A 25,855-nucleotide genomic window follows, 5' to 3' on the forward strand; every position below is an offset into this window, starting at 1 on the left:
GCTATTAACCACAAGCACGATGCAGCATTATCACCTTCTAACAGTCCCATTAGACCTGGTCTTACCCTAATATACACATTCCCATGTCTCTGCAAAATAATTATCTTTAATCACCTCCCCAAGTTCTGGAATGGGTCATCACCAATAAAATTAACTGCGCCTCTTTCCACAGATGCTGCCTGACCTGTTGACTGTTACCAGCATTGTTTTAGTGCCATTTTAATTTCAACATTACAGCAGGTTGCCTTGATGTACAGTGCCCTCCATAATGTTTGGGACAAAAACAAATGTTTCCCTTTATTTGCCCATGCCCTAGAATTTTATAATTTGTAATCAAACAATTCACATGATTAAAGTGCACATTCCAGATTTTATTAAAGGATATTTGTGCACATTTTGGTTTGGCCATGCATGAATTACAGTGCTTTTTTAAAAATACATAGTTTCCTAATTTCAGGACATTTTGCTTCACAGGTGTTTGTGATTAATCAAGTATGTTTAATTACTTAATTGTTGAAAGTATTAGATAGCTAGTTTTACTTCCAAGCTGTTAGAACCATAGAACCACAGAACAGCACAGAAACAGGCCCTTTGTCCCTTCTAGTTTGCGTTGAACTATTTTTTCTGCCTAGTTCCTCTGACCTGCACCCAATCTATATCCATCCATACCTCTCTCATTCACGCACCTGTTAAAATTCTTCTTAAATGCTAAAAATTGAGTCCACATTCACATCAGCTGGCAGCCTATTCCACACTCCTACCACTCTCTGTGTGAAGTTCTCCCCAATGCACCCCTAACAACTTTAACGCATGTCCTCTGGTTTGAATCTCACTTACCCTCAGAAGAAAGCCTACCTACATTTACTTTATCTATACTCTTCATAATGTTGAGGTCTTTCATGGCTTGGTTCAGCATCATGCTGAACTTTCAATCTTCTTCAGCATGATGCTGAACCAAGCCATGAAAGACCTCAACAATGATGACGCTGTTTACATCCAGTACCGCATGGATGGCAGTCTCTTCAATCTGAGGCGCCTGCAAGCTCACACCAAGACACAAAGAGAAACTTGTCCGTGAACTACTCTTTGCAGACGATGCCGCTTTAGTTGCCCATTCAGAGCCAGCTCTTCAGCGCTTGACGTCCTGTTTTGCGGAAACTGCCAAAATGTTTGGCCTGGAAGTCAGCCTGAAGAAAACGGAGGTCCTCCATCAGCCAGCTCCCCACCATGACTACCAGCCCCCCCACATCTCCATCGGGCACACAAAACTCAAAACGGTCAACCAGTTTACCTATCTCGGCTGCACCATTTCATCAGATGCAAGGATCGACAACGAGATAGACAACAGACTCTCCAAGGCAAATAGCGCCTTTGGAAGACTTCACAAAAGAGTCTGGAAAAATAACCAACTGAAAAACCTCACAAAGATTAGCGTATACAGAGCCGTTGTCATACCCACACTCCTGTTCGGCTCCGAATCATGGGTCCTCTACCGGCATCACCTACGGCTCCTAGAACTCTTCCACCAGCGTTGTCTCCGCTCCATCCTCAAAATTCATTGGAGCGACTTCATCCCTAACATCGAAGTACTTGAGATGGCAGAGGCCGACAGCATCGAGTCCACGCTGCTGAAGATCCAGCTGCGCTGGGTGTGTCACATCTCCAGAATGGAGGACCATCGCCTTCCCAAGATTGTGTTATATGGCGAGCTCTCCACTGGCCACCATGACAGAGGTGCACCAAAGAAGAGGTACAAGGACTACCTAAAGAAATCTCTTGGTGCCTACCACATTGACCACCGCCAGTGGGCTGATATCGCCTCAAACCGTGCATCTTGACGCCTCACAGTTTGGCGGGCAGCAACCTCCTTTGAAGAAGACCGCAGAGCCCACCTCACTGACAAAAGACAAAGGAGGAAAAACCCAACACCCAACCCCAACCAACCAATTTTCCCCTGCAACTGCTGCAACCGTGTCTGCCTGTCCCGCATCGGACTTGTCAGCCACAATCGAGCCTGCAGCTGACGTGGACTTTTACCCCCTCCATAAATCTTCGTCCGCGAAGCCAAGCCAAAGAAAGAAAAGAAAGACTCTTCATAATTTTAAGTACCTCTATCAAATCTTCCCCCCATTCTTCTATAGTCCAGGGAATAAAGTTCTAACCTTTAATCTTTCCTTGTAACTCAGTTCCTGAAGTGTGGGCATCATCCTTTGGAGTCTGTAGTTGCCATCTTTCAATACGAGGACCAGAGTTGTGCCAATGAAAGTCAAAGAAGCCATTATGAGGCTGAAAAACAAGAATAAAACAGTAAGAGAAATCACCCAAACTTTAACCATATAACATCCATGTACAAAATCAACTGTTTGGAAAATCATTAAGAAGAAAGGGCATATTGGTGATCTCAGTAATTGCAAAGGGATTGGTAGACCAAGGAAGACCTCCACTGCTGACAACAGAAGAATTCTCATCATAATGATAAAAAATCTGTCTGACAGATCAGAAACGCTCTTCAGGAGGCAGGTGCGGATGTGTCAATGACTACTGTCCGCAGAAGACTTCACGAACAGAAATGCAGAGGTTACACTGTAAGATTCAAACCGCTGGTTAGCCACAGAAACTAGATAGCCAGATAACAGTTTGCCAAGATAAATTTAAAAGAACCTGCAGAATTCTGAAAAAGGCCTTGTGGAAAGATGAGACCAAGATTAACTTGTATCAGAATGATGGCAAGAGCAAAGTGTAAAGGAACTGCACAAGATCCAAAGCAAACCACCTCATCTGTGAAACATAGTGGTAGAAGTGTTTTGGGCCTGGGCATGTATGTCTGGCACACTTAACTTCATGTATGATGTAACTGCTGATGGTAGAGGCAAAATGAATTCTGATGTGTACAAACATCTTATCTGCTCAAGTTCAAGCAAATGCCTCCAAACCCATTGGATGGTGTTTCATCCTTACAATGATCCCAAGCACACTGCTAAAACAACAAAGGAGTTTATTTTAAAAGCTAAAAACTGGAAAATCCTTGAATGGTCAAATCAATCACCAGATCTCAATATAATTGAGCATGCCTTCCATATGCTAAAGAGAAAACTTAAGGGGACAAGCCCCAAAACAAGCAGGAACTGAAGATGGCTGCAGTAGAGGCCTGGCAGAGCATCACCCGAGAAGATGCTCTGCACTTGGTGATGTCTATTAATCACAGACTTTAAGCAGCCATTGCATACAATATGCAACAAAGTACTAAACATGACTACTTTAATATACATTCCATTGCTATGTCCCAAATATTATGGTGCCCTGAAATTTCTACATGGATAAACCAAAATGTGCACAAATACCCTGTAATAAATTCTGCAATGTGAAGCACATGGGCAAATAAAGGAAAAAAAAGTCTTTGTCCCAAACATAATGGAGGGCACTGTATAGAACAGCAGTTTTATTTATTATGATTGAATTCAATACTTTGAATAAGAATCTGAATAGGTGATTCAATTTTTCATGAAGTACATAGCTTCACAAATAATCTGCTCATTTTACATTCATTACCATGGATGCTTTCGATTTGTAACCTCTTAATGAGATTGAGAAAAATGCATTCAAGTTTCCCACAAGCTAGTTGTTAAGGGCTCACACTGCAGAGTAAAATGAAATTTCAACCATAGTCAGAGGTCTGCTTTTACAGAAAACATCTGAAATCAATTCTATTCAATTCAAATCAATTTGTTTTGCTACTAGTCTTCAGACTAACTGTTCACGCATTGCTTGCAGTTGTCAGAAGCTCCACAAAATGGTACTGTGTTGGATGGACTCATTTATATAGAAGAGGGGCTGTTCCATTCACTGCCTAAAAGGCAAAAGCATTAGCTGAACATGAAGCTTTGGGCTTAAGTACATGTCTGATCTAAATATTTAGACATTCACACAAATATTCTAATGACACATCATGTCTTGTATTCATGGCCAATAACAAAGTTCTAAAATCTAAATGTATGTAAGCCACTCATTTCATTTCCTATTCCAAATGTTCTGCAGTTTCAAATGTTTTGTAAAAAATTGCCCAATCTTTAAACTTGGTTCATTTCAATGTGGGGCTTCACCTCAATTATTTGGTATTTTAGAACTGCAATTCTCAACGGGGGGCACAGCTCATTTATAGAGGACCACGAACTGAAATAAAATATTTGTAATGACACTCTCAGGGTTGTATATGATGTTCTCTGACAATAAATCTGAACTTTGAGAGAAACACGGAAGAAACCAATTAAACTTGACTGCTTCTCAGGGAAGGCGGCCATAGCCAAAACAAATATGGGACTGTCTGTTTTAGAATATTGCAGATTTCATCTTCAGTTTGTTAAACTTCAAAATCATTAACTTCAATGTATACCCACTTTTACTAATTACTTTCATGATCCCTGCTGTGGGCCAAATTTTCCACTCCCTCAAGTGGTTCTACTTCTGTAGATAAAGCCAAGAATAAGTGATTGTGCAGTGCAACTTTCAAGCAAAATGTTAAGATTGCATTCCACCCAAATGTTGGATTTGTTCAGTACTAGATAGGTAAAGGGCTTCAACCATAAGGCTATATTTAGTTATCACTCTTCATACCAACGAACCTTCCCCTGACACCTATCTAAACCAAAAGTCTTGGAAATCTTTCAATTGCACACTTGAGTTTGTCAGTTATTCAGATAGCATGCTGCTGCTCTCAAACACCTCTTTTTGAGGGTTAAAATCTTAGTTACTCCTTTTTAGATCAGGTTAACTTGTTGCTCTGGCTAAGACTGGATGGATAATATTCAGGCCCCTTACACACTTTCTTTTAAATTGATAATTCCATTGGTACTACTTCCTGTACTTCCACAGAACTCAGAAACAAGTCAGCTTACCCTGCATATTTTCAACCTGCACTCAACTTCATGTGGTCCATTTTGATTCTTTCTTGATACATTTATTTTCAACCTGCACTCAACTTCATGTGGTCCATTTTGATTCTTTCTTGATACATTTATTTTCAACCTGCACTCAACTTCATGTGGTCCATTTTGATTCTTTCTTGATACATTTATTTTTCAGTCATGCAACCAAATTTGCATCAAGTCCAAACCATCCTATCACTTACCACTCAGTTTTTCTATTTCAATTCTATTCAATACTTCAATCCATGATGTTGTGCTGACCAATGGACAGTTACTCCCCAACAATCTAATTCCGTAACACGGGTAGTATAGTGGTTAGCAGAACAGCTTTACCGTGCCAGCAGTTGGGACCAGGGTTCGAATCTCACGCTGTCTGTAAAGAGTTTGTACGTTCTCCCTGTGTCCATGTGGGTTTTTTCCCAGGGGTCCAGTTTCCTCCCACCATTTGTAATGTACCAGGGTGTAGGCCAATTGGTGTAATTGGGTGGCATGGGCACATGTGGCAAAATGGCCAGTTACCATGCTGTATATTTAAATTTAAACTCTTTATCTTACATTCATGAGTCAATCTAAGAGTCTTTTGAATATCCCTATTGTATCAGCCTCTACCACCAACCCCAGCAATGCATATCATATATTCACCATTCTGTATATATATATTTAAAAAAAAGACACCCCCTGACATCTCCCCAAAACTTTCCTTCACTCACATTCAAATATCCCCTGGTATTTTCAGAAGAAACTCTCCATACTAGTGCATTCAAGAGGTTCTTTTCCCTCAAATGTGTCTTCTCCTCTACCAGTCTATCGGATATGTGACTACAGCTCTTCTATTTCCTGCATTCCTACTCTCATCTGTTCTTCTTTCATCATAAGGCAGGGTCTACTTGTTCTGTTCTTCTACTTCACTAACATCTATATTCAGAGATCGTCATAAATTCCATCACTTGACACACTATCCAACTGTCAACATTGAAGGGATTGCTCAGACTGAGATTTCTTGGTTTGCTCTTCTACACAGTATTTTCCAATGCAACATTTGCTCGTTTACTGTTTGCTTACAAATCTTCTGGGAAGTAGCAATTCATTTGCATTTTATCAAATTTAATGCAATGCATTCAGTTCTTATGATCAGACTTTCTCAACACTCTTGGAACCAAAGATGGCAGTCTGCACAACTCTGAGTATCCAGTCACCTATTACTTTCTCACTCCATTGCATCCTGTTCTCAGTTTGCTGTTTGATAACTACTGCAATTTTGCAGATTAGCACCTTATCTTCCATCTGGCCACACGGCAACCTTTAGGACATCACATTTAACAATTTCTGCTAACTTTTCTCCTTCTCTCTAGACAGGTTGCAGGATTTTTCAGTTTTAATTAATTCCTTTTCATCTTGTCTTTAGTTCTAGGAATTTAAATAAATTGCAACCATAATTTGCATCTGCATCTTATTCTCTGTACTCCCTATTTCCCCTGCCTTTCTGTGTCTTAAAACAGGCCAGTTTCTCTATTTTACAAATTTTGATGGTCATTGATATGAATATTGATTACGTTTCTCTTTGGGTGCAGGCCAGTTGTTGAAATCTGCAGCATTGTTTCTGTCTCTCAGCAAATATCTCCTTGTACATTTATTTGATAGCCCACATACCAATAGCAATATTGCTTTAAATTCAATCAATGCAAAAGCAGGTAACTTTAAAAAAGACACATCTAATAACAATTAAGCTAAAATTGTACTTTCTCAAATTGTAAGATATTTAAAATTTACATACTTAATTACAACTCCTAACTGTTGTACTATTCTCTGCTCCAAAATATTCACAAATTGAGGGTTAACTGCAGATTATTGATCCCTGGTGTAATATTTAATATCTGGAGTTTATACAAGATCTATTCTCAAAATTTACATGATCCTACCAGCCATTTTATATCCCACATGCACCACATGCTTAAAAGGGGTGCATTCAGAGGATAGTTTCAGAAACAATTTTAGTCTTAATTCAACACAAATATAGGAAACTAAGATAGAGAAATTACAGTACAGCTCCGATTATTCGAAATTGGATTCTCCGAAATCCTCATTTATCTAAAAATTTTTTTGGAGATGAACTGACCTCACAGGTTTAAAAAAATTCACTCAACATGAAATTAGAACAAATGTCTTTGTTTCAGGCAACTCCCTCCCTCTTTCCATTTCTTCTTTACCTTCCCCTATTGCCTTTTCTCACCAACTCTCCCTCTCAAACTGCATGCCACTGTCTCCCAGCCGCAAGCAGTCAGACGAATCCCTTGTCCTAGTGTCATCAAGGAGAGTGGCCTCCTGGGCAGAAGTGGGACCTCGGGGTCAGTGGCGTTTCCTTCCCTCCCTGGCATACCAGAGCACCCAGCGCCGACTCCAAACCTTCCCCTCGGCCTACTACTGCACATGCACTCCAGACTCCCGCGTGTGCGCTAGGCCAAGGGGAGGATTCTGAGTCGGACGTCGGGGACTCTGGCGACCGGGGAGACAGGAGCTCAATGACTCACCAGTGAGTGTTCCACCAGGTGGGGAACTTCCCTGGGGGCTCAGCAGCAGTGGTGGATTCGTGTCAGGGATCGCAGCAGCAGTCTCAGTGATCAGCATTTGGGTTTGTCTTGATGATCGGCGCCAGGCAGCATTATTTTTGGTGAGATTTAAACATTATTTTAATCCTTAAAAAGCCTTCACGTGTTCTTTGTTGTTGTTTAAATATTGATACAATTTGTTGTTGCTACTGAGCGGTTTTTAAAAAAAATGACCAAATCTCTGAAAAAATCCTTTATCCGACATAGGTCACGGTCCCGACCATTTCGGATAATAAGAGTTGTACTGTAGTTGGATAAACTGACAAATTGGGCTCAACGTGTCACACAGATGTAAAATTGTTAAATATTTCATGCGTCAACTGCAATCTTATTGAATGGGGCTATGCTCTTATGGTCTTGCAGCACAAGTAACTGCCTTAATCTAATTGCCATTCTTCATTTATGTGCACGGGCAGAGGGTTGGCTGGGCTCCAATGACAATCATCCCCACCCGATGGCTAAACTGTCCAGCAAAAAATCAAAACATCAATAGGCAATTGTGTGTCTTTTATGCCCAAACACATTTGTTCTGACCAACTAATTTAGCAGATATTTAGAATCTGCATGGGTTATTCACCAGAAATCCAGTAGAGAAATAACGATGCAAGATTAGCATTTACATTTTGTTAATAACGGCAAACTCAAATTACGTATCTCAGAAAATTAAAAGCACCATCCAGCTACTGGACACTCGTTCTCAGAATCAACCACAGTTGTGAATATCCAAGATATTCATCACGACTCTACAAGAAATAGCAAAGTTTTAAATTTCAAGTTGTGAAAAATTAAACAGCATCCCTTGTGTGCTCAGCCACAGAAGAACCTGGAAAAACAATGCAATAAAATTTTATGGGTTTGAGCAACCCAACATTAATAGGGGGAGGAATGCTAGATTTACTATTTGGAATTGTTGGCATTTTTAATAGTTTGAGAAAAATAGTATTAGGAACTGCATCTGTCCCCTCACTGCAATACTGAAAATAGAAATTAGTGACTAATTTTTCTTTTCACAGCTGTTTATTACATTTGAGATTGAATTGTGGAATATTTCTCTCTTATTTGACATTCTCCCCTCATCTTTGACTACAATAATACTGCTTGTATAAACTTTTGGTGTTCAAAGAGGAAAATGATTAGAAGCATTGACAGTAATTGAAAAACACGTGAAAATAATAAAGTGATTTGGGGTAATTTACTCCAAAGATAAAATGCATGACTTGCAAAGCTAAATAAACAGGTAGATTTACTGCGACTGGGAATAAACCAATTGGAAATCAAACTAGTTTTCTGCAATTTTCCTTTAATGTATACCTGAACAGCAACGTTTTCAAGAAGTGGTTAGCATCAGTATTGAAAGAGTAGATTTCCAGGAGTGAAAACTGCATCTTCACACTTCCAAACAGAACAACTCCTTTTGAAGCTGCAATATTGGATTTATTATTCACTGATTGTGGAAAAACTCACATCACACAAGAAACACTGCATTACAATTTCTCAAAATTTTTTCTTCAAGCAGGTTATTGTAGGCATTGAATTGCATTGTTAGAAATCAGACTAAGGTTAATCAAATTTAACCTCATTGATTTAATAAATTTTCTTTTATGACTTGAAATGAATAATTGCACCAGCTGTCATGTAACAAGATGGCATTACAGCATTATGAAGTGTGGATTTGCCTGACTCAACTCTATTTTGTTTTTACAATCCTAGCTCATCCACAGTTGCTTCTTCCAGCTATGTAATGTGACACCTGCTCAATGAGAAAGTCTTAATTTCTGTTGCTACCAACATATTGGTTACAATGAATGCTGTGTGGTATACCATCAGCATTTCTAATAGGTCAAGAGAACAGAACATAACGAAACCAGGATACCTAATACTGAATTGGTTTAATAATAAAGCTAAATTTCTTTGTATTTTAAGTACATGTATTATCCATTTGTAAACATTTACTTCACCAATAAAACCAAAACAAAAACTTTCCAGGAGCCAGAATATGGTATGTGTTTCTATTGCTACTAAACAATGTAACTAGTGAACACCAATCATAATTTGGTTTCTCTAGAGTTTTGCTTTTTCTACAGTACATGTCGCTGCATATCATGGGTCACTTTTATTAAAAGCATTGTTACTACAGTTGGCAGGAATTTACATCTTATCTTACATGATAGCAGTTTTCAAATTTTTTTAAAAAACATCACAACAAAGAAAACATACATTTACAAAGTCATGTTTGTAAACTTCAATGCTAGTAGAACTGAGGTAATGCTGTTTAACTTTGTGGCTAAAGTAACAAAGTTCTTTAGAGAAATGTACCTGAATTTTGTTTACAACAGTGCATTACAAGAAAAAAAATCATGAGACAATGCAAATCAACTGTAGTTTATGTCAGAAATTGTGTCACCCTTCAGGCCTTTTATTGTCCAGATTTTAAAAAAAACATTCAACAGCTGCCAAGTTATTGCTGTGCCTCTGGGGTGAGACCTTCACACTATCGTGGGGATTGTCAGTGTGGACTCTATATACAGTCAAATCTATAGGCAAGATATGTTCTACAATGACTTTTGTCCATCTGTGCTCTTCACAGCAATGTTAAATATACATCTTCATTATTCTTTTATCAGCAGAAACTGCTTCGGTCACTAACAATCACATGTCATGATTGAAGTTTGTTGCCTATCACGAATTACCAAATGGTGAAAAACAAAAAGCAGAGCATTTATTTTAACTTCATTCCTTAAATTCAGACACAATTTTGAAATTGATATCGCTTCTAGGATAATAAATAATGCACTGCATAATACTTATGACCAAGACATCTTTGACATCTGCATAACATGACTTGGAAATTTGCTACACTATGTTACAAAGATAGCTTAAAAAACTATGTGTGGACATTTAATGAATATGTAAACAGTAGGACTACGACTTTAAGAGTTTTAAAACACTTAAGTAACTGGAAATGTAATTAATCCTCATCTTCCTCTTCTCCCTCAACCGAGTCCAACCCTGTTGCTTGTGCCAATTCATCTTCCACAAGAGAAGAATCTGCTGGTTTACTGGGGCTTGCCACTGGATCACTGTCATCAGAGTTGGCTTCTCCTTCAACAAAACTGCTGTCTTCAGTTTTGCCATCTGTCTTATCCTCCTTGTCATCATTCGAACTTGCTGTGCTCTGCAGTCCAGCCAGTGCAGTATGAGGAAAGCCAGATAAGGTCATTCCCAGGCCAGGAGGAAGAAACATAGATGGGTAGAATAATCCGGGAGCCATTGTGGAAAGCAAGAATGGGTTGAATGCAAGAGGATTGTTGGATAGTCCAGTGGTTGCAGTAGCTGTGAAAGAGCTTGAACTTGCACTATTAGAATCAACTGTAGATTCTGTGCTATTTATCTCCTTATCTTCATTTTCTTTTTCATTTTCTTTATCAGTTTCTGTCTTGGATGAAATACCACTTTCTGTTTCACTTGGACCCGATGCTGCTGAAGAAGTACTAGCTGTAGCAGTCAAGGGGTTGCTTAACAAGCTTCCTAGTCCAAACATATTGGGAAGTCCTGCCATGCCTGGCAGCATCAGTGGTAGTAAAGAAGCAGGACTTTTTGTATCTCCTCCTGTAGCAGCTGTAGCAAGGCCTGACGGAAAGCCCATCAGTCCAGCCAACTGAAGACTTTGCAGGTTTTGCAAGTTCTGGAGGCTTGCAAGATCCATTCCAGCAAAAAGACTGTTCATCAGTAGTGGGTTTACTCCTGAAGCTGAAGCAGCAGCCGCCACTGCAGCTTTGGCAATCTCGCTCTTCGGCCGTCTTCCTCTTCGACTTGCTCCCTCTTCTCTAACAACTGGTCCAGTGAGAACACGGTCAAACATGGACTCTGGTAAAAAACCCTGGGGGCAAAAAAATAAACAGCAGGGTTACTGCAATGAACCCTAAACTGCACTAAACTCCTTATCACTGAGTTACAGTTTAAACATTTAATTTTGATTACACATTAATATCACCCATAATATTGAATACAAATTCCCAAATACCGTGCATCTGTACATAAATGTTCCAGTGCTGCAGTGACAAGATAAAGGTGACATTTCAAATACAAATTCAGCCAACATATGATGCCAACACTTAGGGGAAACCAATTTCAGGCATTTGATGGATAAGTGCGAAATGAGACTTTCCATCATCAGGAACATTATCTTCACCCACAAAAATATGAGCACACGACAGTGTGAGTGAAGCAAAGAAAAGCTAGATTCTAGAAGCAATAGAGTGCATCAATAACTTTCCAAAAAAGTATTTGGCTCAAATTGAGAACCACGATGCTGAATTAGCTTTCAAAAAGTAATTCCATTTTATAAAACATAAACAAGTCATGACATTGTTTCACAAAAGATGACATTTAAAATGAACGCAAGTCAGTTGCCATCAATTACAACTTAGTTCAAAAAAAATCATAACTTTAGAGAACTTTAACTGATCTGGAATAAAACTAATTAGGTAAACCTTTAATCTTGAACAGAAATAAAGTCCAAAATTAAAAGGGACTGCAATTCATCCTCTGGCCTCTGCACTAAATGAGCAATGGGTGTGTTGAGCTTTATTTCTGAAAGTCAGTCGCATTGACATCTCAATGGAGCCGAATGAAGCACAACAAATAAATGCCATTGTTATACACAGATTCACAAACACAATCTTTTTATTTTAAGGGTGGCCCTGGTAACAGAAGTCATACTTACAGATTGTTTGACTACATCAGCCCAATCAGGCGCAACGGCAAACTCAGGGTTTTCTTCAAGCCATCTTGGCAAGTCTTTCATTGGTGGGGCCATGGCTCCACCCATCTAATAAACATAAAAAAGTATGAATAACTTGAGAATTGTTTTTACATATGTAAGTCACATACTAGAGTCACAGAGCACAGAAATGGACCCATTCCAATCACCATCAATACGAATCCCATTTTCAATGGTTTAGGAATTCAAGTGCTTGTCTACATTACTTAAATGTTGTCAGTGTATCTATCTACATCAGTCACCTCAGCACAGCATTCCAGACTCCAAACACCCAGTGTGTGAAAAAAAGTCCTTCATCAGATCCACATTAAGCAAAACCAATGTCCGCAGCTTTTTTTTAAACATGTATTTTGGGTAGAAGTTTCTTGCTATCCAAGTGTTAGGCCCCTCAGTTTTGCATTTCTTGATCAGATTTCCCCCCTCCCCCTTCAGTGAAAACAATTTCAGCCTCATTATTGAAATATATCCAATCCCTGGCAACACAAGCCTGTCCTCTGTAACCTTTCTAGTGCAATCAAGTTCTTCTATACGGTGGTGACCAGAATTACACATAATACTCTGGTTATGGGCTAGCCAATGTTTTATAAATGTACCATAATTTCCCTGCACTTGTATGCAAAGCCTCACCAAGGCCCTCATTCTGCAGATTTTCTTCACTACCATATCTACTTGTGCTGTCATCTTCAAAGACCCTTTTGTTATATTCATATCCACATTGTTCATGTATATGAAAAATGGTAAAAGTTCCAGCACCGATTCATGTAATATACCAGTGGTACATATTTCCCTATCACAACAGCCTTTCACCATCACTCTCTACCATGTATAAACAAGCCAACTTTTATTCCAATCTGCTTAATTACTTCAGATCCATTGTCTCTAATCCTTTCGACTTGTCAAAGGCCTCACTGAAATACGTGGACGACACCGTTTACAATCCACGCCACAAAATTTTGTTAACTCCTTGAAAAATTCATTTTCATTAGTTAGACAGCATCTCCCCTAACATATCCATGCTTTGATTAATCTCTACCTATCTAAATGCACATTAATCATGTTCCTCAATTTTTTTTTCCCAATAAGTCCCTTCCTCTGGCATTAGACCTACAGGCTTGTTGTTGCCAGGTTTATTTCTGCTGTCCTCCTTGAATAAAAGGTACCAAATTTGACATTCTTCCATCAATTGGCACCTCATGCAAAGCCAACAAAGATTTAAAAAGTTCTGTCAGGGCCCAGCAATCTCCTCTTTTGATTTCTACAGCACTTTAGATTAGAACCAGGGCTTTACCCATTTTAAAGCCCACTAAGACACCTCATATCTCTTTTTTAAAACCAACGATTCAGGATTCCCCCCTCCCCCCCCCCCCCCCCCCCACCGCCAGCCCCACCCATGTCCCTGAACACTCTAGCTCAAATTAGCTCTCCTCGGTGAATATAGTTGAAAATAGACCCCACCCATGTCCTCTAGTTCCACATACAGATTGACATTTATTGCCTAAATATATCTTGCACTTCCCCTGTGTAGTCTTGTCTATAAATTACTTAAAAGCTGAGTTATTTCATAACCCTGTTTCCCCTCATGAGTTCCTTTTCAATAAAATGGTCTATTTAATATTGGAAAAATCAAAATAGTCTTCCACTTAAACCCCATTAGTCCTGTATCTCTGTGATATTTGTCCTTATCTTCTTTGGCTTGGCTTCGTGGACGAAGATTTATGGAGGGGGTAAAAAGTCCACGTCAGCTGCAGGCTCGTTTGTGGCTGACAAGTCCGATGCGGGACAGGCAGACACGGTTGCAGCGGTTGCAGGGGAAAATTGGTTGGTTGGGGTTGGGTGTTAGGTTTTTCCTCCTTTGCCTTTTGTCAGTGAGGTGGGCTCTGCGGTCTTCTTCAAAGGAGGTTGCTGCCCGCCAAACTGTGAGGTGCCAAGATGCATGGTTTGAGGCGTTATCAGCCCACTGGCGGTGGTCAATGTGGCAGGCACCAAGAGATTTCTTTAGGCAGTCCTTGTACCTTTTCTTTGGTGCACCTCTGTCACGGTGGCCAGTGGAGAGCTCGCCATATAACACGATCTTGGGAAGGCGATGGTCCTCCATTCTGGAGACGTGACCCATCCAGCGCGGCTGGATCTTCAGCAGCGTGGACTCGATGCTGTCGACCTCTGCCATCTTGAGTACTTCGACGTTAGGGATGAAAGCGCTCCAATGGATGTTGAGGATGGAGCGGAGACAACGCTGGTGGAAGCGTTCTAGGAGCCGTAGGTGGTGCCGGTAGAGGACCCATGATTCGGAGCCGAACAGGAGTGTGGGTATGACAACGGCTCTGTATACGCTTATCTTTGTGAGGTTTTTCAGTTGGTTGTTTTTCCAGACTCTTTTGTGTAGTCTTCCAAAGGCGCTATTTGCCTTGGCGAGTCTGTTGACTATCTCATTGTCGATCCTTGCATCTGATGAAATGGTGCAGCCGAGATAGGTAAACTGGTTGACCATTTTGAGTTTTGTGTGCCCGATGGAGATGTGGGGGGGCTGGTAGTCATGGTGGGGAGCTGGCTGATGGAGGACCTCAGTTTTCTTCAGGCTGACTTCCAGGCCAAACATTTTGGCAGTTTCCGCAAAGCAGGACGTCAAGCGCTGAAGAGCTGGCTCTGAATGGGCAACTAAAGCGGCATCGTCTGCAAAGAGTAGTTCACGGACAAGTTTCTCTTGTGTCTTGGTGTGAGCTTGCAGGCGCCTCAGATTGAAGAGACTGCCATCCGTGCGGTACCGGATGTAAACAGCGTCTTCATTGTTGGGGTCTTTCATGGCTTGGTTCAGCATCATGCTGAAGAAGATTGAAAAGAGGGTTGGTGCGAGAACACAGCCTTGCTTCACGCCATTGTTAATGGAGAAGGGTTCAGAGAGCTCATTGCTGTATCTGACCCGACCTTGTTGGTTTTCGTGCAGTTGGATAATCATGTTGAGGAACTTTGGGGGACATCCGATGCACTCTAGTATTTGCCAAAGCCCTTTCCTGCTCACGGTGTCGAAGGCTTTGGTGAGGTCAACAAAGGTGATGTAGAGTCCTTTGTTTTGTTCTCTGCACTTTTCTTAGAGCTGTCTGAGGGCAAAGACCATGTCAGTAGTTCCTCTGTTTGCGCGAAAGCCGCACTGTGATTCTGGGAGAATATTCTCGGCGACACTAGGTATTATTCTATTTAGTAGAATCCTAGCGAAGATTTTGCCTGCAATGGAGAGCAACGTGATTCCCCTGTAGTTTGAGCAGTCTGATTTCTCGCCTTTGTTTTTGTACAGGGTGATGATGGTGGCATCACGAAGATCCTGAGGCAGTTTTCCTTGGTTCCAACAAAGCTTGAAAAACTCATGCAGTTTGGCATGCAGAGTTTTGCCGCCAGCCTTCCAGACTTCTGGGGGGATTCCATCCATACCTGCTGCTTTGCCACTTTTCAGTTGTTCGATTGCCTTATATGTCTCATCCAGGGTGGGAACCTCATCCAGCTCTAGCCTTAGGGGCTGTTGAGGGAGCTGGAGCAGGGCGGAATCTTGGACTGAGCGGTTGGCACTGAAAAGAGATTGGAAGTGTTCTGACCATCGGTTGAGGATGGAGATCTTGTCGCTGAGGAGGACTTTGCCGTCTGAGCTGCGCAGCGGGCTTTGGACTTGGGGTGAGGGGCCGTACACAGCCTTTAGAGCCTCGTAGAAACCCCTGAAGTCGCCAATGTCCGCGCTGAGCTGGGTTCGTTTGGCGAGGCTAGTCCACCACTCATTTTGGATCTCCCGGAGTTTGCGCTGAAGATGGCTGCATGCGCGACGGAAGGCTTGTTTCTTCTCTGGACAGGACGGCTTTGTAAGGTGAGCCTGGTGGGCAGCTCGCTTCTTTGCCAGCAGCTCCTGGATTTCCTGGCTGTTTTCGTCAAACCAGTCCTTGTTTTTCCTGGAGGAGAAGCCCAGTACCTCTTCAGTGGATTGCAGTATGGTATTGTCCTTATATTGTATTTGTCCTTATATTGGTTCTCTATCTCCTGTTGACAATTAGGCAGTCTATACTCTCAGCAAAGAAATTCTCCAATTCTCAAATTTTATCCATGTGACTTCATTTGAAAACTTTAGTAATGAATTAAATCAATATTTTGTTAAAAACAAACTGTTTAACTCCAAAATACCAATCATCATGGTCAGATTTTGAAAATACAACTATTAATAACCATCAAAAAATCTAAGCTGTGAAAACAAAGATTTGATGTTTAACATAATCAATGTTAAATAAAACTAAAATAAAATACTGACCTTTTTTCCTCATGGAGGGCAATAATAAAATGATTCTCACATAACAATGAAACAGAAGGATTAGGCCATTCAGCCCTTTGAGGCTGTACTATTCAAAAAGTCATTTTCACAATGTTGTGTTAATTTGCACCGACGCTGCCATGCTACCATTATTTCCTTATCATTGATGTCAGGATAGTTTCTTTGATTTTGTATGTTCCCCTCTCCCCTTATTTTTAAAAAAAATACTGGCATTATATTAGCAATCTTCCTCTCTGTGGAATTGAAGAATCAATGGAATTTTTATGGATGCGCTGGTTAACACCTTTCATTTCAGCAATTTCAGCAGGAGCTCATATTACACAGCAGATCTGAAATCAACTGTATTCTTTTTAGTTCCTTAACTTATTGACTCAGGAAAAAAAAAACTTCTTGCATTCTCAATTCAAAGTCCATGATTTCTTTTGAACCCATGTTACATGCACTTATAACTTACTGATTCACACAGTCTTGCATTACCACGTCAGGACCTACAGACAAATTCCAATATTTTCTTGCTATTTTACAGCTTTACCCAGACTGCAGGTTTTAAAATATTTAAAAACATGGTTGATTGTTTACAAAATCAAAATTCATCAACCAATCAACTGCATATTTAAACGAAATGCAGTAATAGAATAGAATGTTACAACAGTACAGGCCCTTTGGCCCCCGCCCTATGTAAATCTAGTCCACAACAATCTAATCCTTTCCGACTTCACATCCATAATCCCCTATTTATCTTACATACGTGTGCCTTTTCTTACATCAGAAATAGAGAAAACAATGTTAATGAAATATCTAAAAGAACCAGAAAACAAACTACTTTCTAACATAGTACAAAAAAGTGCCGAAGTAACTTGGTCATGCAGCATCTATGCAAAGCAAAAAGTAGTTGCCTTTTTGGCCTGAGGTCAGGACTGCCAAAAAGTCAGGCAAATGGCTCAATAAAAAGGTGGTGAGGAAGTAACATAGGTTATCAGGTAACAGGTGAATACAGATGAGAGGATGAAAAAAAAGCTGAGAAGAGCTCTGAAACATTGAATGCCTTTTGCTTTCGATGGATGCTGCATGGCCTGCTGAGTTTCTTCCACACTTATGTTTTGCACTAGAACCCCAGAATCTGCAGATTCCTTGTTTACTTCTATTTTTTAATGTAAATAGTATGTAATATGAACAATCCATTTTTTGAGAAGATTTGTTTTATGAATATTAAATTATGCTTACCATTTGTCATGTGTAATTTTGAAATTAGTTATTTCAATATTTTTACATCATCACAAATCCCCATTGACTCCCAAAAAAAGTTGTAACAGAGTTTTGTTGGCAATTCATATGAATATGAAACTCTTGATAGCACAACTCTCTCACAACTAAACAGCTTTCTTAATATTCCTTCCTCAACCAAAACAGAAGAAAATTGAATTACTTATCAGTGATAAGATTTGGTACTTTCAAGATCTTGCTGTGCCCAAAGCAGCTCTCATTTCCAGATGCAAAATAGTTACAGCAGGTCAAAATTAATTCATGTAAAGCACCCTGGGGCATTGATAATATGGCTGTAATAAAACTGATATGAGGACATCAGTTTTTGTGCTGTTTCCATCGGCATGTTAATTGCCTAGAATTTTTAATAGTTTAGTATTGACACAAAGCATCAATTGGCTAAAGCATAGTAAACTTGATTATTAACTTTATCTGCAAATAGCCATACCTTTTTTCCATTTCTTTTATTAACAACAGGAACTCTTTCATCTCCTGTCAAAGTGTTAACATCCAATTTGTTAGGATTTCTGCAGCGATGTCTTTTCTGTTTAGGTTTCTGAAATGGGGTCAACAGCACTTCTCCACTCTTCTGTAGAAAAATGATAAAGGTTATCCATTTGTCATTTTGGAGCATGCATGTTTAAACAAATTATTCAGTCCTGTAGAATACATTCACATGGTTAACATTGCTAAATATCTCATTTTAGCATTAGTGTTTTAATGGTTGTTTTATTTCATATACCTATTTTTTGAGAATTTCAATCTTTCAAATTTAGTCTAAGTTCTGTTATGTGGAATTATAATCTATATTCCACACATATGTAGAATTTATAGTTTCAAGACAGTTTGTTAACTCAATACATCAATGGAGCGCTGATTTTAGAATGTGTCTTGGACGAAGGAACCGACTGTTGACAATTCAGCTCGTTCCTATTAAATTTGATTGAGGCCTATAAACAATAGAGAACAAAACTGCTTTTAGGATAGGGATTGGAATATCTTGTTCTGAAGATAGAGACTGCAAGGAATTCCAAGGCAAAGAGTTTTCTTGCACATTTCTCATGATTGCTGGCAAGATGTTTTCCAGATTCCCTTTGGACCCATCCTAACTCAATGCCACCCAAATTCCTAGTTTCCTATCACTTTAATTTTACATTGCAACCCCACTGTTTCAATGCAAGCTTTTGAGGAAATGCATCTCATCTTATGACTAGTTACGATGGAGTCAGAAGGACAGCAAGAATCCAGATAACCAGCCTTTCCAGTTTGTGATAAAACGGGCCAGTGGCTTTGAATGTTAACTCGTTTTTTTTCTCTCCTCTTAAGCATTTCCTCCATTCTCTTACTTTCAGATTTTCATCAGCTGCAGCATTTTACATCAGAACATATTTCCTCCCCTCTACCTGTTTACATATCCTCTATTCAGATCATCTGTAATTAATAAGCCTTAACATACCATTTTAGCAGTGACACCATTTATTGCGTCGATCTATATCAGATATGTGCCTTGTCCTCCTGAACCCATCCCTATACTGAATTTTAATCTATTAATTCACCTATAATTACCCTTTAAACAAGTCATTTCTTCAAGCCAAAGCAAACATTTTAATATTTGTCTCCAAAAAGAAAACAAAGTATGTTGATATATCTTCCAAAAAGAGAAGTCACAAAATCAGCACATTTCTGAAAAACCACAAAGCTTAGTCATAATTTACAAATGTTGTCATTCAATTGAAAATATTCTGCCGGGGCAAGCCTTAATGTTGTTTGTTTTGGGTAATGAAGACTTGCTTGCAAGTTTTTATGGTAAATTGGTATTGCCTTTTGAACATACCAGTTAACATTTGTTCTTCAGTACTTACTGGTACATAACTAGGCATATCCACTGTATAAGCTGGGTGAACTTTTAGCCATTCCACCAAATCTTTATTTTTAGGTGCAGCTTCGCCTCCAAGCCTGGTCCCATCTTCCAAGTTAACAACAGGGATGTGTGCCTCTGGGTCCAATTGACCAGGAGATGGAATGTTTCTTAGTTGTGATGCTGTTTGCATGCTCTCCTCAAAAGCTTTGGTCACTTCTGCATCATCCTGTATATAGAAATGTATTATTACTAATACTGCAAATAACTCAGATAGTTTGAATTTGAGTTTCTAGTATGCAGGTACACATCATTTAGGATTCAGATGTGAGGGATTATTTTAAAACGTACATGACTTAATAAATTATGGAGCACACCAAGGGGGTGAAGCATAAAAATTTCTCCAGACTATCAAGGTATTATCCTCATACTTTAGAGAACATTAGTTCAAATACCACCAACAGAATTTTTAGAATTTGAATTTATTTGGAAAAAAATTGGAATGGAAAAAGCTGAAATCAAGTAGCTAAATATTTTATATTTTAACATCTGTAGAAAAAAATGTGTAAATATACAAGTTAAGTACATTAGTGAACAGAATCAAAGTTAAAGTTGACCTTTTTCAATAAAACAGTTCTTTAGAAAGGTCGCGGACTTTGAAAATTTAAATTTTTGGATGATGTCAGTCTTGCCAAATATTTGTTTGAATTTTGACCTTAAGCCAAGATGCTATTGAAGATCAAGTTTGCTTTCCTTTCAAGAACTAGCAAAAACAGTGAACTGTCCCATTGGCTGAAAGACAGGATTGTAGCACATATACAAAAATTATTTTGGACAATCGAGCTTTGCCATAAATTGGTAATCATGCCACATTACTGCACAATACAACAATTATCTAATTAAAATGAACTATTACAAAAATATAGGGAAGCAAATCTGCAATGTTTATCCAATCTGGTTCATGTGATTTCACACAGACGGTATACAACCAGCCCCTAATTGCTGCATGAAATACAGAAGCCATTCAATTTTATGAAACTACTGCAATGAATAACAACAAAACCAGCAAAGACCCAGTCAACAATGTTTACCCAACAAAGTCTCTTTCTTAAACATTTAGAAAATCAGGAGAGCTGCCATAGGGTAAAAATCAAGCAATTGCTTGAGCCATACTCGCAGCATCACAGTATTCAGCTCCAATGCCAATATTATCGGTATATCCTGTCACACCTGCAAGACAGAGTAGCTGAAGTGAAGCACAATAACATGCAGTCACCAGGGACTGGCAATGGAGTGCTCAACAATGATTTCACACACCACAAAATCTGAGTATAATATCAAATATGGTCAAGAAAAGTATATTCTTTAATACCCTTCATCTTCCTTTAGCTGATGAGCCAAATATTCTTCCACTTTGAATGTTATTTGAAGTAACACAAAGGCAGCAAGGACAAAGAATGCAACTAGCAAGGAATTTATAAACATTATCAATTGTGGTTGAGTAGCAGCATTACTGATCGTAAAAGGCACGGATCTATAATGATAGGGGTGTTACAGTTAACGTAGTAATTAGTGTAATGCTATTACAGCAGCAGCGATCGGGACTGGGGTTTGAACCTCATGCTGTCTGTAAGGAGTTTGTATGTTCTCCCCATGTCTACATGGGTTTCCTCCAGGGACTCCAGTTTCCTCCCATTGTTCGAAACAGGGGTTGTAGGTCATTTGGATGTGAATGGGTGCACGGGCTTGTGGACTAAAATAGCCTGTTACTGTGCTGTATTGTCTACATTTTAAAATAATTTAAAAAAACAGATCAACGTCAAACTCGCCAATCTACTTGGCTTTGAGAAAAGGTCCTGCTTTCACAGATTACATGCTCCACTTTATGTTGCGCTAGCTCCACTATAAATCTGATTTAGCCAGTCAAAATTGAACATCCAAGAGGCAGTAGGCACAACACACAACCAAAACGCATTTTACTAAAATCTGTCACTTCACTTTTCGACATATTCTTCACTAAATTGACCGTCAAGTTAGACAATCATTGGTTCAGTAAATGTAGAAGAGCATGTGAGAAGCATCACTAAATTTAAATTTAAAACACCTGGCAACCATCTGCCAAATATCCAGAAAATAACAGAAATAGCATCCGATAGGTAAAGCTGTGTGGCCCAAAACTAATGGATTATATCATGTCATGAGCACTGGAGGACAATGAGGCAGCAAGAGGGAGCTCAACAAATACCATTCTCAATAATGGCAGAGCCCAATAAACATGAACAGACCATCTTCAGCCAGAGAAATGAAATGGATAACCCATCTCTGCCTCTTCCTGAAGTTTACACCATCAGAAAACTAGTCAATAGTTTGATTTACATTACATTATGATTTGGCACAAAACTCTGGGATTCTGATAATGTGAAATTAAAAGAATGGGATTTTGCAATTAATGAATGTACTGCTGGAGATCTGTAAACTTGATTGAGCTGTACCAATTACCAAATTTCTCTATAATGGGAAACTGTCTACTTTTGCCTGGCCACAATAACCTTTCCAGAATTACAGTGAATGATGGCAAATACTGTTGACAAGCATATCAAGCAGCACTTTTTCTCCATCAACACCACCAATGCAGTTTTGATCTGGTTAGCATTAATTGACTCTAGTTCACAATGGTTTTTAGCTCACATAAATCTAGAAACTGAATTCTTGATGTTGGGCAAGAGAGAGACACCAGGGCAATATTTCACAGAGTGTAGCATGAATGAGTGAGTGGAAAAACAGTTAAATGGAATGAATGGGTAAGTGCTTCAGTCCTGGAAAACAGAAGATGTGTTTGAGTGACTAAGAGTAGCAGAATCACCCCAGACTCGGCATCATTTGTCAGAATAATAATTTATGTCTCTTCAATAATTTTCTTATCCTTAATACATCTGATCAGTGATGTTTATTGAAGAGTGGAAGTGTTCAGCTCCATTCATGCCTTTTGAATAATGAAACAATCTTGTCCATGCTGAAAAAGCTGGACAACATTCAGGCTTGGGCGAATAGATGGCCAGTAACATAATTTCAAATAAGTACAATACAACTCCAATTATTCAAAATGATCGGGACTGGGCCTACTGGATAAACTTTTTTTTTGGCGATCTGGTCATTTAAAAAACAGCCCAGTAGCAACAGCAAATCACACATAAATGTTTCAACAACAACAAACAACAAGGGAAGACTTTTTAAACATTAAAAGTGTTTAATTCTCAGCAAAAAAATACTGGGTGCCTCTGATCACCAAGATGAACTCAACCGTTGCTGACAATCACTGAGACCTCGTAACCACCTCTGCCAATCCCTGACACAAATCCACAACTGCCACCGATCTCGGGAGCTTCCCTTGCTGGCGAGTCGGCGAGCTCCTGTTTCCCTGAATCTCCCAATACCCGAATCCCCCTTTAGGCCTAACACACACTCACATCAGGGAAGTAGGCCAAGGGAAGGATTCGGAGTTGACGTTCAATGTGTTTAGGAGGGTGGGAAGGAAGGAGAAAGGAGGGGAGGGAACGCCACTGAGCTCGAGGTCTCGCTCCTGTCCGGGAGGCCGCTCTCCTTGATGGCACTGGGGCAAGTGATTCTTCCAAATGCTTGCAGCTGGGAGACAGTGGAACGAGTTTGAGAGGGAGAGTTGGAGAGAAAAATCAATAGGGGAAGGTAAAGAGGAAATGGAAAGAGAGAGGGAGGGAGTTACCTGAAATGAGGACAACTGTCGTTCTAATTTCACATTGAGCGAATTTTTTTCCCCAATCTGTGAGGTCAGTTTGGCTCTGAAAAGATTTCGGATAAATGAGAATTTCTGATTTGTTTCAGATATCTTCATTTATCTGAAATTTAAATTTTTTTTGGATAAATGAAGATATTGGAGAATCCAATTTCAGATAATTGGAGTTGTACTGTACTTCTAAACAATAACACCCAGCAAGTCTAACCATATCTTCTTGTTATTTAATTATACTTAATCACCATATCAAGATTTTAGGGATTAATGTAGACTAAACATTTAAAATAACACTTTATACAAATTCTTATGAAGACAACAGTGCAATCTGTAGTGAGTGAATTTCCTGTTGTCTTCTCAAATCTTTTCCACATTCTAAAAGCCATAAAAACAGAGTACTCTGCACTTGCCTAGATGAGTAGAGCTCTAAAATATTCACAAATAATGATGTTCTGCAACTCACTGTCATTTCGACAAAATACCTTGCAGTCATTACAACATAGAAGCAGGTGTATGGGAATACCATCAACCCCAAACTTTCCTTTATGCAACTTGTGATCCTGATGTGGAAATATATCATTCCATCAATTTTCCTAGGTCCAAATCCAAGAAAAACCTAACCCATTGCATTGCAAGTCTAGATTTAAGAATTGATCTGGAAATGATCAAGGTAGCTATTCATCAGCACCTTCCCATGAATAATTAAGGTTTGGCAATAAATGTGATATCCACATTAATCAAAACAAAAATCTATACTCTGCACAAATCAAGAATATGTTCCTTAATTTGACTAGACAAATTTATTCCAAATATGTCTAAACCTAAATATATATACATCTGCACATAATGTACTTTTTGCTAAAATATGCAAAATCTGTTTTTGGAGGCAGCCCAACTTTAGATCACTGAAGAGAATCTGAATTTAAGTTGCATTTAACATCCAAGATCCTGCCTGGTTTGCAGAATGAATTGGTTTCTCTCAACTTAGACATAAAGCAGAACTTCCTTCATGATAACAATGCAAAGATAAATTATTTACAAAGGAGGATTGTACAGTATATTTTATGCTCTGTTGCTTTCAACTGCAAACCCAGGTGAATGGTAATGAATGTCACAATCAGTCTGGATACTGTTCTGAACCTTCTGCAAGAGTTACAAATGAGTGGTGTGAGATTAACTCTGCCACTATCAAATGGGATCATAAACCAAAGCCCCTTTCACACTTGCATTCCACTAAATTGGCCATTCAGTGGGTCGGGATAGGAATGGGGGTTTGACTTTTCACTCTTAACTGGGACACTGAAGGCTTTCACACTTGCAAGGGTTTAACCATATAACCATTCACGGAGTGGAAACAGGCCATGTTGGCCTTTCGAGTCCGCACTGGTTCACTAGAACAACTCCACTAGCTCAAACCTCCCGCTTAATTGAGTTTCCTAGAACATATGTGCCTCCTTAAAAAAATGCTAAAACCTCCCTACCCTATAATCCTCTATTTTCCTTCCATCCATGTGTCTCACCAACAAAATTTTGCCAGATTCAAACTGGTTAAGAAGATATTTTGAGAAGCGACAAAAAACACCAATATATTGCATTCACCATCATACCCTCAAAACTGATAGCAAACACCAAGACCTCAGCCTCAATACCCCACTGTTTAACTGGAATCTGGATTTCCTCACCTCCAGACCTCAAGCAGTCACAACTGATAAGAACATCTCCAAATTCTATCAATCAGTACCGAATTATCTCATAGCTGTGATAGGACTGTTCTACCTTCTACTGATGCAATTACCCGTTTCATACTTGCTTGATTGCAATACCGGCATCTGCAGACACCGGGGATTGTACTAGGGGTAGAGATGACATCATCCGATGCCGACGTTGAGCTGATTTTGCTTTCACATTTGGCATTTTAAAGGCCGATCGGCATTTGATTCCTGGGATCTCTTGCAAGTGCAAAAGGGGGTCAAGATGCTGTCTATACTTCCTGATATAGGTAAAATAGTCCATGGCACTATTACAGAGAATAGGATATTATTTTGTGCCTTAGCTGATGCTTATTCTTTACCAACATTACCAAATCAAATTGTTTACTTTCAAGTTGCTGTTTATAGAGCCCTTTTCTATAACCCCATCATGACCACTCAACTATGAACTACTTCATGATTGTTTATTTGCTTATCCTTTCAAAGTTTCCAAACAAATGCTCCTTTGAGCAACATCATTTGAAAGGCAATGTTTCTTCTCGTATTTACTGACAAACAAGGTGACAAAGCCTGCTTAAATCCTTAACAATATGTTAAAATAAAAAGGGAAAACCGTGTTCATTTGAACAGATTTCACTCGATAGG

At 39.3% G+C, this 25,855-nt stretch overlaps 1 protein-coding gene across 6 annotated transcripts in view; it reads right to left on the reverse strand.

Moving 5' to 3' along the window:
- Positions 1–8,940: 8,940 nt before the first annotated feature.
- chd7 (chromodomain helicase DNA binding protein 7) overlaps positions 8,941–25,855 on the reverse strand; it is a 283,290-nt gene continuing 266,375 nt past the window's right edge. For 5 of the 6 annotated variants that reach the window (XM_069921414.1, XM_069921413.1, XM_069921415.1 and 2 more), the window contains 4 exons: positions 19,740–19,964; positions 18,326–18,466; positions 12,255–12,359; positions 8,941–11,408 (listed from right to left, as the gene is read on the reverse strand). In XM_069921414.1, the coding sequence (XP_069777515.1) occupies positions 10,497–11,408; positions 12,255–12,359; positions 18,326–18,466; positions 19,740–19,964 (1,383 nt within the window). In that variant the 3' untranslated portion in view covers positions 8,941–10,496. The remainder of the gene's footprint in view (positions 11,409–12,254; positions 12,360–18,325; positions 18,467–19,739; positions 19,965–25,855) is intronic. The other variant, XM_069921416.1, reaches the window with a different exon arrangement.

This window comes from Narcine bancroftii, chromosome 2 (assembly GCF_036971445.1).
Source record: "Narcine bancroftii isolate sNarBan1 chromosome 2, sNarBan1.hap1, whole genome shotgun sequence".
NCBI classification, from domain to species: domain Eukaryota; kingdom Metazoa; phylum Chordata; class Chondrichthyes; order Torpediniformes; family Narcinidae; genus Narcine; species Narcine bancroftii.